Genomic DNA, 16,292 nt, shown 5'->3' on the forward strand with positions numbered 1-16,292 from the left:
GCTAGTTGATACAAGTTCACTTTTAAGTCAGAGGAGTAACTCATTTTTTAACGTTAAAATACTTAGTATTTTTTATAAAGTCTTTACACTATAAGAAATCATCAGTGCTTCAATTTAAAAAGAATGGTGCCCCCAATCACTTGTATCTTATAATGTAAGAGTTGATGTAGCTAACAATTGCAAGTCAGTGGTGTAAGTTATCTTTTCAAGTTGAAACAACAACAATTTACAGTGTACTTAAGTGATCTTACAAGTTGAAAGAGTAGAACTGTTCATTAAAACATTTATAAAAATGGCCTATATTTTACTGAAACACGCACCTACTGAAATAACAGAAAAATGATAATTTGCTTTCAGAAAACATGTTGACATCTACATTGTTTCTACCTGTTTTTGGTGGAAGTATGTACAGTGCCTTCGGAAAGTATAAAGACCCCCTTGACTTTTCCAGGTTTTTGAATTTTTTTGCTAATATATTAAAAATAAAAAAACTGAAATATCAAATTTACATACGTAAGTATTCAGACCCTTTACTCAGTACTTTGTTGAAGCATCTTTGGCATCGATTACAGCCTCGAGTCTTCTTGGGTATGACGCTACAAGCTTGGCACACCAGTATTTGGGGAGATTCTCCCATTCTTCTCTGCAAATCCTCTCAAGATCTGTCAGGTTGGATGGGGAGTGTTGCTGCACAGCTATTTTCAGGTCTAACCAGAGAAGCTTGTTAGGGTTCAAGCCCGGGCTCTGAATGGGCCACTCAAGGACATTCAGAGACTTCTCATTTAGCCACTCCTGCTTTGTCTTGGCTGTGTGCTTACGGTCGTTCTCCTGTTGGAAGGTGAACCTTCGCCCCAGTCTGAGGTCCTGCGAGCTCCGGAGCAGGTTTTCATAAAGAAACTCTCTGTACTTTGCTCCGTTCATCTTTGCCTCGATCCTGACTAGTCTCCCAGTTCCTGCTGCTGAAAAACATCCCCACAGTATGATGCTCCGACCACCATGCGTCACTGTAGGCATTGTGCCAGGTTTCCTCCAGACATGATGCTTGGCATTCAGGCCAAAGTGTTCAATCTTGGTTTCATCAGTTCAGAGAATCTTGTTACTCGTGATCTGAACGTCTTTATGTGCCTTTGGCAAACTCCAAGCGGGCAGTCATGTGCCTTTTACAGAGGAGGGGCTTCCATTTGGTCACTCTACCATAAAGGTCTGATTGGTGGAGTGCTGCAGAGATGGTTGTCCTTCTGGAAGGTTCTCCCATCTCCACAGGGGAACTCTAGAGCTCTGTCAGAGTAACCATTGGGTTCTTGGTCACCTCCTGGACCAAGACCCTTCTCCCCCGATTGCTAAATTTGGCCATGAGTCCAGCTCTAGGAAGAGTCTTGTTGACCTCAAACTTCTTCCATTTAAGAATGATGGAGGCCATTGTGTTCTTGTGGACCTTCAATTCTGTAGAAATGTTTTGGTACCTTTCCCCAGATATGTGCCTCAACACAATCCTGTCTCGGAGCTCTACGGACAATTCCTTCAACCTCATGGCTTGGTTTTTGCTCTGACATGCACTGTGGACATTATGTAGACAGGTGAGTGCCTTTCCAAATCATGTCCAATCAATTGAATTTACCACAGGTGGACTCCAAGTTGTAGAAACATCTCAAGGATGATCAATGGAAACAGGATGCACCCAAGCTCATAGCAAAGGGTCTGAATACTTATCTAAATAAGGTTTTTCTGTTTATTATTATTTATACATTTGCAAAAATGTATAAAAACCTGTTTTTGCTTTGTCATTATGGGGTATTGTGTGTATATTGCTGAGGATTTTTATTTTATTTAATCAATTTTATAATAAGGCTGTAATGTAACAAAATGTGGAAAAAGTTAAGGGGTCTGAATACTTTCTGAAGGCAATGTATCTATATCTTATAGAATAAAAGTATTCTGCATTAAGTCCTGTCTGGTACTGTATGTATTTTGTCTGGAGAAAGTCGTAACAATAATAGTAATAGTAATATTAATATAAAGCATTCTTCATTCAGTCCCGTCTGGTATGTTTTTCTCTGGACAGAGTGGTGGTGAGATTACCACAGGTAAAGGATGAGGGATTTACAGAGATTGATGGAGATTTCGGTAGTTGAGTCAAGACTTTCATCTGAGGTCGCGCTGTAGGCTATCAAGTGCAAAGGTATCAGATCTGATCTGAAAACATGACAGTAATGTAAAGGTTAAGGTACGCAAGATATTAACCTGATAAGGCAACATGATCCCTTTTACATTTATCCCTTGCCTGCAGACTTACCTGTGCAACATGTTACAAATTACAATTGGCATGAAAATACACACACACACACACACACACGCACACACACACACACAGATTCTGTCAAATCTAATCAAAACTAAATATAAACCCACACACAGGCCTACAATTGTCCAAAAATCTAGTGCATCACTTTGTCAAAACATATATTACGTGCCGTCTTTCTTGCATGCATGTCTGCTACATACAGAACATGTCTGTCATCTTAGCTCCAGTCAGGTTTGACTCAACAGGACGGTACGTGTTCATGCTCTTTATTAAAACAAACGAACACTGAAACAAAACAATAAAGGACACGTGAAATAACCAACCGAAACAGTTCCGTGTGGAACACACAGACACAGAAAATAACCAACCGAAACAGTTCCGTGTGGAACACACAGACACAGAAAATAAACACCCACCAAACACAGGTGGAAAAAGGCTACCTAAGTATGATTCCCAATCAGAGACAACTAACGACACCTGCCTCTGATTGAGAACCATACCAGGCCAAATGCTAAACACAACATAAAAAACGGAACATCGACAAACCACCCAAATCACACCCTGACCATACTAAAACAAAGACAAATCAAAGGAACTAAGGTCGGTTAAACTCTTAGACTATCGATACCGACAGAATAAGAACAAGTCTTTGATATTAATTACTAGTCTGCAGCTAGGAATTCGGTATCATTGAACGCGAAGAATGACAACTGCCGAAACAACCATTCTGTAACGAAACGAATGAATGTCACTCTGAACTATCCACTATTTCTACAAAAGAAATGAACTTTTCACCAGCGATTAAGACGACACACTGAGTGTAAATATATATATTGATTGCAATTGTTCCCGAATGAGTGAGCGTTCAATGTGCAAAGGATTAGCATTTCAATTGTTATAATTATCACTTTGTAGTGACTTCTTAGTCGACTCCCACTTCTCCTCTGTCTAACAAGCCGCCATGCCGGTTCAGCCCACTAGGGGCACATTCTCCACTTCTCCTCTGTCTAACAAGGTGCCATGCCGGTTCAGCCCACTAGCACATTCTCCACTTCTCCTCTGGGCACATTCTCCACTTCTCCTCTGTCTAACAAGCCGCCATGCCGGTTCAGCCCACTAGGGGCACATTCTCCACTTCTCCTCTGTCTAACAAGCCGCCATGCCGGTTCAGCCCACTAGGGGCACATTCTCCACTTCTCCTCTGTCTAACAAGCCGCCATGCCGGTTCAGCCCACTAGGGGCACATTCTCCACTTCTCCTCTGTCTAACAAGCCGCCATGCCGGTTCAGCCCACTAGGGGCACATTCTCCACTTCTCCTCTGTCTAACAAGCCGCCATGCCGGTTCAGCCCACTAGGGCACATTCTCCACTTCTCCTCTGTCTAACAAGCCGGTTCAGCCCACTAGGGGCACATTCTCCACTTCTCCTCTGTCTAACAAGCCGGTTCAGCCCACTAGGGCACATTCTCCACTTCTCCTCTGTCTAACAAGCCGGTTCAGCCCACTAGGGGCACATTCTCCACTTCTCCTCTGTCTAACAAGCCGGTTCAGCCCACTAGGGCACATTCTCCACTTCTCCTCTGTCTAACAAGCCGGTTCAGCCCACTAGGGGCACATTCTCATTTCATGTAACCACATTTACTGTTTGTTTATGCATTTCTGTGAATTACTTAGTTAGTAATAAATAAATGATTTAAGACAATTGATGTATGGATGACTCATACATGACAATTTACGACTTTTGGAATGAGACTAACGTGAGGCAAAGTAAATCATTCATTAATCAGAAGACTATGGATCAGATATGAAAATATCTGAAAAGTTTGTAATCGGAATATTTTTCCCTGGTGCCCCGACTTCCTAGTAATTACGGTTACATGATTAATCAGTCTAATCGCGTAATAACTAATCGCGTAAAAGACCATGGTGCTTGCCTACGGAGCTGTGAGGGGAACGGCACCTCAGTACCTCCAGGCTCTGATCAGGCCCTACACCCAAACAAGGGCACTGCGTTCATCCACCTCTGGCCTGCTCGCCTCCCTACCACCGAGGAAGTACAGTTCCCGCTCAGCCCAGTCAAAACTGTTCGCTGCTCTGGCCCCCCAATGATGGAACAAACTCCCCCACGACGCCAGGACAGCGGAGTCAATCACCACCTTCCGGAGACACCTGAAACCCCACCTCTTTAAGGAATACCTAGGATAGGATAAAGTAATCCTTCTCCCCCCCTTAAAAGACTTAGATGCACTATTGTAAAGTGGCTGTTCCACTGGATGTCATAAGGTGAATGCACCAATTTGTAAGTCGCTCTGGATAAGAGCGTCTGCTAAATGACTTAAATGTAAATGTAAATGTAATGGAACCGTTTGTGTGTTTCCATGGTGACGGGAGAGAGAGGCTCCAAGGTCACAGAGCCCCTCAACTGGAGCCCAGACTTTGGGCTGCTGCTGTGATATCATTATTACAGATTTCATTACCATGTCTTCCTCAGCGCACAGACACAGCCATGATGAATTGTCAACCGTCATTGGTTATCCATACTGGGTAGCAGCAGCAATACAAGACACTGGTTCAATATTTGATGAAGACTCAGGGAGCGATAGAGGGAGGGGGGATGAGGAGAGGGGAGTGTATTGCCTCTGGAGACTTGATTGAATTCATTGTTTCAACCTGGTCTTAGAGCATTTTGTATTACTCTGTATGTAAATCCAAAACTCCATTTAGTATGATATGTTATGTTTCGTATGGTACCATGCATTCGGGAAGTATTCAGACCACGTGACTTTTTCCACATTTTGTTACATTACAGCCTTATTCTAAAATGGATTCAAATGTTTTTTCCCCTCAGCAATCTAATCCACCAATCAGGCCTTTATGGAAAAATTACATTTACATAAGTATTCAGATCCTTTACTCAGCACTTTGTTGAAGCACCTTTGGCAGCAATTACAGCCTTGAGTCTTCTTTGGTATGACGCTACAAGCTTGGCACACCTGTGTTTGGGGAGTTTCTCCCATTCTTCTCTGCAGATCCTCTCAAACTCTGTCAGGTTGAATGGGGAGAGTTGCTGCACAGATATTTTCAGGTCTATCCCGAGATGTTCGATCGGGTTCAAGTCAGGGCTCTGGCTGGGCCACTCAAGGACATTTAGAACATGTCCCGAAGCCACTCCTGCATTGTCTTGGCTGTAGGGCCGTTGTCCTGTTGGAAGGTGAACCTTCACCCCAGTCTGAGGTTCTGAGCGCTTTGGAGCAGGTTTTCATCAAGGATCTCTCTGTACTTTGCTCTGTTAATCTCTCCCTCGATGCTGACTAGTTTCCTAGTCCCTGCCGTTGTAAAACATCCCCAAAGCATGATGCTGCCACTACCATGCTTCACCGTAGGGATGGTGCCAGGTTTTCTTCATTCAGGTCTGGCCACTCTACCATAAAAGCCTGATTGGTGGAGTGCTGCAGAGATGAATGTCATTCTGGAAGGTTCTCCCATCTCCACAGAGGAACTCTAGACCTCTGTCAGAGTGACCATCGGGTTCTTGCTCACCTTCCTGACCAAGGCCCTTCTCCCCTGAATGCTCAGTTTGGCCAGCTCTAGGAATAGTCCTGTAATTTATTTGTACCCCTGACACAATCCTGTCTCTGAGCTCTATGGACAATTCCTTCAACCTCATGGCTTGTTTTTTTTGCTCTGACATGCACTGTCACCTGTGGGTTCTTATATAGGAAGGTGTGTGCCTTTCCAAATCATGTCCAATCAATTCAATTTACCACTGATGGACTCCAATCAAGTTGCAGAAATATCTAAAGGATGATCAATGGAAACAGGATGGGCCTGAGCTCAATTTCAAAGATTTCTAAAAACCTGTTTTTGCTTTGTCATTATAGTATATTGTGTGTAGATTGCTGAGGAAAAACATTTATTCAATCCATTTTAGAATAAGGCTGAAACATAACAAAATGTGGAAAAGGTCAAAGGTACTGAATATATTCAGAAGGCACTTTATGTATTAATTTGTGGATTTCCATCACCCATTTCGTATGATATGTATTGAATTGCAAATCGAATTTGCAAAACGTATGATATGTTACGAATTTTAGCTAGGTGGCTAACGTCAGCAAGCGGGCTTGTGTTGCTAGAAGTTTGTGTTATACAAATAAAATGTTATTTGGCACGTGTCGAATATAACAGGTTTCCCTGTCCCTTACCTTGCAGGGAAATTATTACTTACAAGCCCTTAAAACCTTTTAGGGATCCCCTATGGCTAGATTTGACAACATCTGGTAAATTGCAGAGCGCGAAGTTCAAAAATACTAACTTCATAATAGTAAACATTCATGACGATACAAGTGTCTTACATCATTGAAAAGATAGACTTCTTGTTAATCCAGCCGCTTTGTCAGAAAGCATACCATACGATTATCTGACAGCTCCCCGCATACAAAAGCATGAAAACCATTTTCCAACCAAACAGATGCATAACGAAAGCCAGAAATAGTGATGAAATAAATCGCTTACCTTTGAAGATCTTCCATTTTTTGCAATCCCAAAGGTCTCTGTTACACAAATCCTTATTTATGTCCCGAAAATGTCTGTTTAACTGCCTTATTCAAGGTCAGAATGACAGATTTTTACCTTGTCAGCTCAGGGATTCGATCTTGCAATCTTTCGATTACAAGTCTAACCACTATTACAACTCTAACCACTAGGCTACTTGCTGCCCCATTTAGTCCCCGCCTGTATTCCCTGTTCACCCACGACTGCGTGGCCAAACACAACTCCAACACCATTATTAAGTTGCCGACGACACAACAGTGGTAGGCCTGATCACCAACAACGATGAGATGGCCTACAGGGAGGAGGTCAGTGAACTGGCAGTGTGGTGCCAGGACAACAACCTCTCCCTTAATGTGAGAAAGTCAAAGGAGATGATCGTGGATTACAGGAAAAGGCAGGTCAAAAAGGCCCCCATTAACATCAACAGGGCTGTAGTGGAGCAGGTCCAGAGTTTCAAGTTCCTTGGTGACCACATCACCAACAAACTAGAATGGTCCAAACACACCAAGACAGTCATGAAGAGGGCATGACAAAGCCTATTCCCCCTCAGGAGACTGAAAAGATTTGGCATGGGTCCTCAGATCCTCAAAAGGTTAACGCACTGTTCGTAGGCCATTATTGAAAATAAGAATTTCTTCTTAACTGACTTGCCCAGTTAAATAAAGATTAATCAAATAAACACCCCTGAGGGGCCCCAGTGTTAAGGATCAGTGTGGCAGATGTGTTGTCACCTACTCTTACCACCTGGGGGCGGCCCATCAGGAAGTCCAGGATCCAGTTGCAGAGGGAGGTGTTTAGTCCCAGAGTCCTTAGCTTAGTGATGAACTTTGTGGGCACTATGGTGTTGAATGCTGAGCTGTAGTCAATGACCAGCATTCTCACATAGGTGTTCCTTTTGTCCAGGTGGGAAAGGGCAGTGTGGAGTGCGATTGCGTCATCTGTGGATCTGACCAACCTTTCAAAGCACTTCATGGCTACCGACATGAGTGCCACGGGGCGGTAATCATTTAGGCAGGTTACCTTAGCTTCCTTGGGCACAGGGACTATGCTGGTCTCTTTGAAACATGTTGGTATTACAGACTTGGTCAGGGAGAGGTTGAAAATGTCAGTGAAGACACTTGACAGTTGGCCTGCGCATGCTTTGAGTACACGTCCTGGTAATCCGTCTGGCCCAGCGGCTGTGTGAATTGACCCGTTTAAAGGTTTTGTTCACATCAGCTACCGAGAGCGTTATCACACAGTCATCCAGAACAGCTGGTGCTCTCGTGCATGCTTCAGTGTTGTTTGCCTCGAAGCGAGCATAAAAGGCATTTAGCTATTCTGGTAGGCCCACGTTACTGCACTGGGCAGCTCGCATCTGGGTTTCCCTTTGTAGTCCGTAATAGTTTTCAAGCCCTGCCACATATGATGAGCGTCAGAGCCGGTGTAGTAGGATTCAATCTTAATCCAGTATTCACGCTTTGCTTGTTTGATGGTTCGTCTGAGGGCATAACAGGATTTCTTATAAGTATCCTGATTAGTCTCTCTCTATCCATGTCTTTTGGTTGGGATATGTATGTTCAGTCACTGTTGGGACGACATCGTCGATGCACTTATTGATGAAGCCGATGACTGAGGTGGTGTACTCCTCAATGCCAATGGATGAATCCCGGAACATGTTCCAGTCTGTGCTAGCAAAACAGTCCTGTAGTGTAGCATCCGCGTCATCTGACTACTTCCATACCGAGCGAGTCGCTGGTACTTCCTGCTTTAGTTTTTGCTTGTAAACAGGAATCAGGAGGATAGAATTATGGTCACATTTGCCAAATGGAGGGCAGGGGAGAGCTTTGTATGCATCTCTGTGTGTGGAGTAAGGGTGGTCTTGGATTTTTTTTTGTCTCTGGTTGCACATGTGACATGCTGGTAAAAATTTGGTATAACTGATTTAAGTTTGCCTGCATCAAAGTCCCTGGCCACTAGGAGCGTTGCTTCTGGGTGAACATTTTATTCTTTGCTTATGGCCTTATACAGTTGGTTTAGAGCGGTCTTAGTGCCAGCTTCATTCTGTGGTGGTAAATAGACTGCTATGAATAATATCGATGAGAACTCTCTTGGTAGATAGTGTGGTCTATAGCATATCATAAGGTACTCTACCTCAGGCGAGCAATGCCTATTAGACATTGCGCACCAGCTGTTATTGAGAAATAGACACACGCCCACCCCTCATCTTACCAGAGGTAGTGTCTCTGTTCTACCTGTGCATGGAAAATGCCGCTGGCTCTATATTGTCCCATGTTCGTTCAGCCACGTCTCTGTGAAACATAAGATGTTCAAGTTTTTAATGTCCCGTTGGTAGGATCATAATTGCAGGTCATTCATTTTATTTTCCAATGATTGCATGTTACAAGAACGGATGACAGTAGGAGTTTACTGCCCGATCTGCGGCCCCTTTTCCTGCGTCTTTTCTTCATGCAAAAGGTGGGGATCTGGGCCCGTTCCAGTGAAAGCAGGATATCCTTCTCGTCGGACTCGTTAAAGGAAAAACTTTCTTCCAGTTCCAGGTGAGCAATCGCTGTTCTAATGTCCAGAAGTTATTTTCAGTCACAAGAGATGGTAGCAACAACATTATGTACACAATAAGTTTAAAAAATAAGTTACACAAAAAAAACTAACCCAATAGCACAATTTGTTGGGAGAATGTAAAACATTAGCCATAATCTTTGGCACCATCTTTATCATATATATTATGGCACCTACAGAAAATATTTAAAAAACAACCATCAATGTGGTACTTTCTTTTAGGAGAAAAGTATTCTTAAAAGAAACTGGAATGTTCCTAAAACGTATTATAGTTAAACAGACCCAGACCCATAGTTATTCAAAAGTAAAAGTATAATAATACTGGAAAGGATTTGCAATTCAGACAATATTTTAAGGCTTATTATCCAAGCACATCTTCAAATTGTCTGGCTTCAATATGAAACAACTTTATTGATCAGGCCATGACAAGATATTTAATATGGTATGTCTAACAATTTCTTTGTCAATCTGTCCGGCCAGAAGCTGACAGCTGACAGGTTTATTAGAGGAAAAGCTCTTCTGAGTGGCCTCCACAGGTCACCTGACTGACTGGCCTCTGTCTGCATCTACCATCTGTCGTTCTGTCTGTCTGTGGTCTGGGAAGAAGAGAACATGACCTTGGTGTTCCCATCCACTGGCTCCTGTCATCGGCTTGACTTCGGACACTTTCTTCCTCTCTCATTTGAAGAATAAAGGGAAAAGGACCACACTGTTTTATAAACAGACAGATCCAAGTAAACCATAGTTTTACTTTGTTTGAAATATTATACTATATTATTAATCTACCATTCTGCCCTATCTTCAATATTATATCTTATGAATCTCATGAGGTAGTAAGACAGACTCACATCAAAACTTCACATTCCCACACTGATCAATTACAATACAAAAATACCAAAATGGGGACACTGAAGATATGTTTAAGATATTATTTTTTATTTTAACATGATCATCATTACCATCGTAGTTTAACTTTATTTCCCTTCATTCCTTTTGATCCCATCAATGTACACATACTGCAGTCAAAAATATACAAACAAATGCAGGCTTGTGCTATAGTCTGGTCAAATGTCTAAAAAACAGTGGCACTGGGGGAGAGAAAGAAAAAAGACATGCACAGCACCAGTCACTGGAACTGTGTGCTGCCTGCCTCTTTGGGCTCAGTGGAAAAATACATACCAGTCATCAGACAGATGGCTGGGAAAACGGCCGTCTCATGTTAAACAAAAACAAAACAAAAATACACTCATTAATGGAACTGTTAGGCACATCATTGTTTTTTGTGGTTTTACATTTTCTGTAAAATTCTGATGAATGTACCAAATCACAAAAAAACAACCCCGAAAAAATAAGATATCGTACTTCTGCCATTAAAAGTTTGTAGGTTTTGGAATCACTGTCCAGTAGGAACGCAGGAATGTAATATAATCAATAATTTAGGTTAATCCAGGGTCCAGGTATGTTCTGTTGTATGAAGAGTAGAGCTGAGTGGTGAGAGGGAACCATGGTGCCGTGGAGCGGTGAGAGGGGGGGAGGGACTGGTTGTGTTACAGCAGACGTCCCATCAGATGCTCAGATCTTTGGGGCTGTCTTTGTAAGCCTTCCGCTTGGGCTCCGGGGGCGCTTTGGAAGCACGGCTGATGTCAGACTTGAGTGTGCTGTAAGACTCCTTCAGCCTGGGTGCTGTTGCTCCCTCCTCCTCCAGCTCTATGAAGCTCCTGACAGGTGAGATGTTTCGGCCCAGACTCTGAACTCTGTAGCGGGGGTCTGGGGACTCCTCTCTGGGGGCGTAGCGTGCCTCTCTCTCCACCCTCTCAGGCGAGCGGCCCCTCAACAGTGAGCTGTACCGCTTGTAAGCGCTGTCGGACTCGGGGGTATGGACCCTGGGCATGGTCTCTCCTCTCTGGCCACGGGCAGCAGCAGATAACAGGCCATCTCCTCTGTAATCACGCTCCAGGGTGGATGCCCTCAGCAGAAGGCTATCCTCCTCAAACAGGCGCTCCTCCCTGGATTCCCTCAGCAGCATGGCCTCCCTGTTGAGCCGGTCCAGGGCTGGAGGCTCCCGCAGCAGCGTGGCCTCCCTGTTGAGCCGGTCCAGGGCTGGAGGCACCCTCAGCACACTCTCCTCACGATAGGGGTTGGGCACAGGGCCAGGTGGCTTCCTAAGCACTGGTGCCATCCCCCCGTTGGGCCTCTCTGGCTCCCGGCCCCTTAGTCTGTATGGGGAGGGCTGCCGGTAGGGGTCTGATGATTGGGTGCGGTGGTAGCGGGTGGGAGAGTGGTGGCGTGAGTGGTAGGGTGACCGGTGACCATAGGGTGACCGGTGACCATAGGGAGAGCGGTGGCCATAGGGTGACCGATTGCGCCGAGGGGACCTGTAGGGAGAGCGCTGGCGGTGGGTGTGGTGCCGGTCAGGAGAGCGGCCTTCCCTCTCTCTGTGCCCTTGGCTTTGTCTACTGTCCAGGGTTTTCTCTGCGCTGCGGGCCCGGCTACGACCCTTATCAGGGGAGCGGTGTCTCCGGTGGCGGTGGCCGCTACTGTTGTTGTGGTGTTGGTGAGTGCCGTGGTTATCCCCACCAGACCTCTTGCTCTTGTCGCCCTTTCTCTTGGACTGATTGGAGGAGGCCCCTGTCTCCCCAGACTCCCCTCCCTTGCTCTTGCTCTTCTTGTCCGGGGAGCGGTGTCTGTGTTTGGAATGGTGGTGGCCCTTCTTGTCCTTGCTCCGTGATGGTTTGTGAGGGTCTGATGTGTTGGTGTCCGATGGTGTGTTGTTGTGGGGCGGCAGAGTGCTCACTTCCGAAGCGTTTTGTACCCCTGCGGCTGGGCCGGCACCGTCGATGCTGGGGTCTGGAACAGAACATGACATACAACACAGGGTTCTGGATGAAACACAATGCTCTCACAGACACCCTGACCAATAACCAGGCATCTAACATTATTAGTAATACTGCCAAATGTAAAGTTAATGTCAGCAAACAAACACAGCTAAATTCTTCATTTGGATGCACAGCCACAGCTGATGGTTAGATATTAGTATTGCTATGTATGAGCCAAAAGCAGCAATGTACTGTGCGAGGACTGGTGGAACAGCCAAAGCCCGGAGACGTTCTCCACAACAAACCTGTCCCCAGGTAAGGAGCCTAGGGTGGCGTCTGGCTTCATGGAGCTGAAGGGGGCTCAGCTGATGGTTGGACCAATGGTTTGATTACGATGCTGCGTGCTGCGTGGTGTTGATGCTGATTTTGATTGTTTGACATGACTAATTCATGCTCACTCATGCTCTCACTCATGCTCTGCCTTTGATGTTATATCAATATGTAATGCAACTAACAAAACCAAGATGAGTTTCTGAATTGAGTAATGATGTAAATAATGAATGAGCATGTTTGGTTTCAGGAAGAACGTGGTTGCTCATTATTTTCACAGATTGCACTCTATAAAGACTGCTGGGAGTGGGCTCAACACCATGGATAGAGGGTGCATGGAATTGATTTAGGGACTAATCAAGGAGACTACTGATCCTAATTAAAATGACTGCAGTTCTATTGGTTCTTACCTGACTCTAACCATCTCACCAGATCAGTGAATAAACCACACGGATGGTAATCAAAGTGTCACAAGACAGCTTCTAAAAGTCATAGTAACTCTACTTGATTGATTGGCTGAGAAAATGTCTAGGAGAGAAAAACTTTTACCATTGTCCCACAATCACTATCACCAAACTAACGTGACATGAATGGAACGAACGCTTCGGCATGTCCGCAGTGGACACGCCGTTCACAGAGGTTATATGCAAGATGTGGTATGTATGAATCCATTCCAACTGGTCAACATGACAACAGAGGTGGCGGTATTGGCAATGCATTCTAGGTGAATGGATTCTTATGCATGGAGCAGAGGCACGGCAAGAGAGAGAGACCGGAGAGAGAGAGAGACCGGAGAGAGAGAGAGAGAGACCGGAGAGAGAGAGAGAGAGAGAGAGAGACCGAGAGAGAGAGAGAGAGAGAGAGAGAGAGAGAGAGAGAGAGAGAGAGAGAGAGAGACCGCGAGAGAGAGAGAGAGAGAGAGAGAGAGAGAGACCGGAGGAGAGAGAGAGAGAGACCGGAGAGAGAGAGAGAGACCAGAGAGAGAGAGAGAGAGAGAGACCGGAGAGAGAGAGAGAGAGAGAGAGAGAGAGAGAGAGAGAGAGAGAGAGAGACCGAGAGAGAGAGAGAGAGAGAGAGAGAGAGAAGAGAGAAAGAGAGAGAGAGAGAGAGAGAAAGAGAGAGAGAGAGAGAGAGAGAGAGAGAGAGAGAGAGAGAGAGAGAGAGAGAGAGAGAGAGAGAGAGAGAGAGAGAGACCGGAGAGAGAGAGAGAGACCGAGAGAGAGAGAGAGAGAGAGAGAGAGAGAGAGAGAGAGAGAGAGAGAGAGAGAGAGAGAGAGAGAGAGAGAGAGAGACCGAGAGAGAGAGAGAGAAAGAGAGAGAGAGAGAGAGAGAGAGAGAGAGAGAGAGAGAGAGAGAGAGAGAGAAGAGAGAGAGAGAGAGAGAGAGAGAGAGAGAGAGAGAGAAAGAGAGAGAGAGAGAGAGAGAGAGAGAGACCGGAGAGAGAGAGAGAGAGAGAGAGAGAGAGACCGGAGAGAGAGAGAGAGAGAGAGAGACCGGAGAGAGAGAGAGAGACCAGAGAGTGAGAGAGAGACCAGAGAGAGAGAGAGAGAGAGAGAGAGATAGAGAGAGAGACCGGAGAGAGAGAGAGAGAGAGGACAGCTACAAACCATGGTCTGATTTTGGTAGGAACTAGGATCTCCCAGCTTGTCATTAGATGATCTCATACATGCGGTGAGATGGGGAGCAACCATCGCTGAAGGAAGAAAGAGCCCAGTGAAACAAAAGGAGAGGTAGATCAAACAGAGAGAAGAGAAAGGCAACAGGGTTTAGATCCTACAACAATAGGCAGAAGAAGAATTATTGTCCAATGGAAAAGGTGTTTATTTGATCATTTAATCATTCGGAGAAAGAGACAGTCCAGAAAATAACACAACCCTTGAGGAAAAAACCATCAGTTACAGAGAAAGTCCTGGAACCCAGCACACACTCACAGAGATTCACACACACAGAGACCCCAACCCCATAGAGACAGCGAGACGCACACACAACACCGTATGAAGCCGTTTACATTGCAGAAATGAAATGTCAAATGGTGGAAACTAAAAGCACGAAAAATATTAAAAAATATACAACCTCACAGAGATGTCATATTGGTGCAGGACAGACATAAGATATTCTCAGCTCAAAAAATCACATGAATAGAAATCAAGAATGCATTAAGATGAATTGTGACTATCAATCAACAGATCAATACAATTAAAATTAAATATTCCATAAATATTATGGAAAATCAACAACAAAAAAATCAGAAAAAAAACTTTTGGATTTACACTGACAACTTCATGCAGCCATATACTTTCTAGATGAATATGTGGGTTGATCATGATCATGGCTCTGTACATGTACAAACATTTCTGTAGAAGTGGAGCTGAATGGAATTGAATTGTCAGGAATGAGTGCAGTCTCAAGAATCACAGCTTCCCAATGACAGTTACAGTAGATGAGAATAAATCTGTGGATTTTTGAATATATCAAACAAAGTATTGTGAATTTCCCAATGAAATGGTAGAAAGTATTAGAATTCTCTAATTTCTCAACTGAGGTCCTAAACTCAGAAGCTTACATTCACCATCAATAAATATGATAAATATGTTGATAACGCCATATCAAAGCTTGGAGATGCAACCAGAGAGCATTTCCCAGTTTATTTTTTTTTCAACCCTAAAAATATCATTCAGCACGGACTCTGAGAATCAATAAACATATCCACATTTAGAAACACTAAATCTTTAAGATAAGATTTTTATCCCTCTCCTCACAGTTCTTTCATTGTTTTTATTTTATCAATGGGGGTCCATAGACCCCTTTCATTCTTGGGGAATGCCAGAATGCCCTGCTCCTCAAGCCACGCCCTGCTCCCCAAGCCACGCCCCACTCAGTGACATACAGCACAAGGTTAAAAGGTGACAGCAGGTGACAGCAGTTGACCCAGACCCGAAGAGAGCACCCAGAGTAGAACCAGACGCACCCAGTAGACAGTGGCAGCCAGTGGAAGGTCCCGAGCCTGGAGCGCAGGACAGGACAGAGCAGGACAGGACAGGAGACAGGGTTCCTCTCGCACCCCACCCTGTCCCTCTCCCCATTGTGCTCAGGGGGTGAAGACAGGGGAAAAGGGAATGTTTTCGTAGATTGACCCACCATATTCAGGCACTGAGCCGTCACCCCTCTTGAGGACCAGGTGGGCGTGACGGCCACCATCTTTTATCAGTTCTATGGCGCGGGCATGCTTCATGCCCTTGGTGCTCTCACCGTTGATCTCCAGGATCTCATCTCCCACCTGAGGGAGAGAGGAGTGAGGCAGAGAGGAGAGGGGGAGACATTGGAGGAGGGGGAGGTGGAGACATTGTAGGGAGAGGGGGTGTCAGTAGAAGATATTGGGTAAGACACAGAAGGGGGGAGTGTGTCAGGGACGAAGAGGGAGAAGGGAAGATAAAGGAAAGAGGGTGAGGCAGAGAGAGATTGGGTGAGGATAGGTAGAAAAGGGACAAGGAGGAGAAGAGAGGGCAGAGGGGATGCAGAGGGGAGGGAAAAAGCAGGACAAAGGGGCCAGAGAGGGAAGGTTAGATTATAGTTAAAACTGCTCTGACTGCTGTAAAGGAAACATTTCTATAAATCCACAATGTTACAAGAGGGGAAGAGGTTTTTCTCTGTGCCTTAAGTTATCTGTCAGTGTTCTCTCTGTCGAGGGAATTCCACTTCACATATTCACAAATAATATAGGATAATCAATTAACC

At 44.8% G+C, this 16,292-nt stretch overlaps 1 protein-coding gene across 9 annotated transcripts in view; it reads right to left on the bottom strand.

The window, feature by feature from the left end:
* Nucleotides 1–10,326: 10,326 nt before the first annotated feature.
* Nucleotides 10,327–16,292, bottom strand: part of LOC115143320 (membrane-associated guanylate kinase, WW and PDZ domain-containing protein 1-like) — a 226,486-nt gene continuing 220,520 nt past the window's right edge. For 7 of the 9 annotated variants that reach the window (XM_029683607.2, XM_029683605.2, XM_029683603.2 and 4 more), the window contains 2 exons: nt 15,696–15,834; nt 10,327–12,258 (listed from right to left, as the gene is read on the bottom strand). In XM_029683607.2, coding sequence (XP_029539467.2) covers nt 10,976–12,258; nt 15,696–15,834 — 1,422 coding nt within the window. In that variant the 3' untranslated portion in view covers nt 10,327–10,975. Of the gene's footprint in view, nt 12,259–14,164; nt 14,251–14,376; nt 15,835–16,292 lie in introns of those variants that run through there. The other 2 variants (XM_029683608.2, XM_029683610.2) reach the window with 2 other exon arrangements.

Source organism: Oncorhynchus nerka, linkage group LG15 (genome assembly GCF_034236695.1).
Source record: "Oncorhynchus nerka isolate Pitt River linkage group LG15, Oner_Uvic_2.0, whole genome shotgun sequence".
Lineage (NCBI taxonomy): Eukaryota > Metazoa > Chordata > Actinopteri > Salmoniformes > Salmonidae > Oncorhynchus > Oncorhynchus nerka.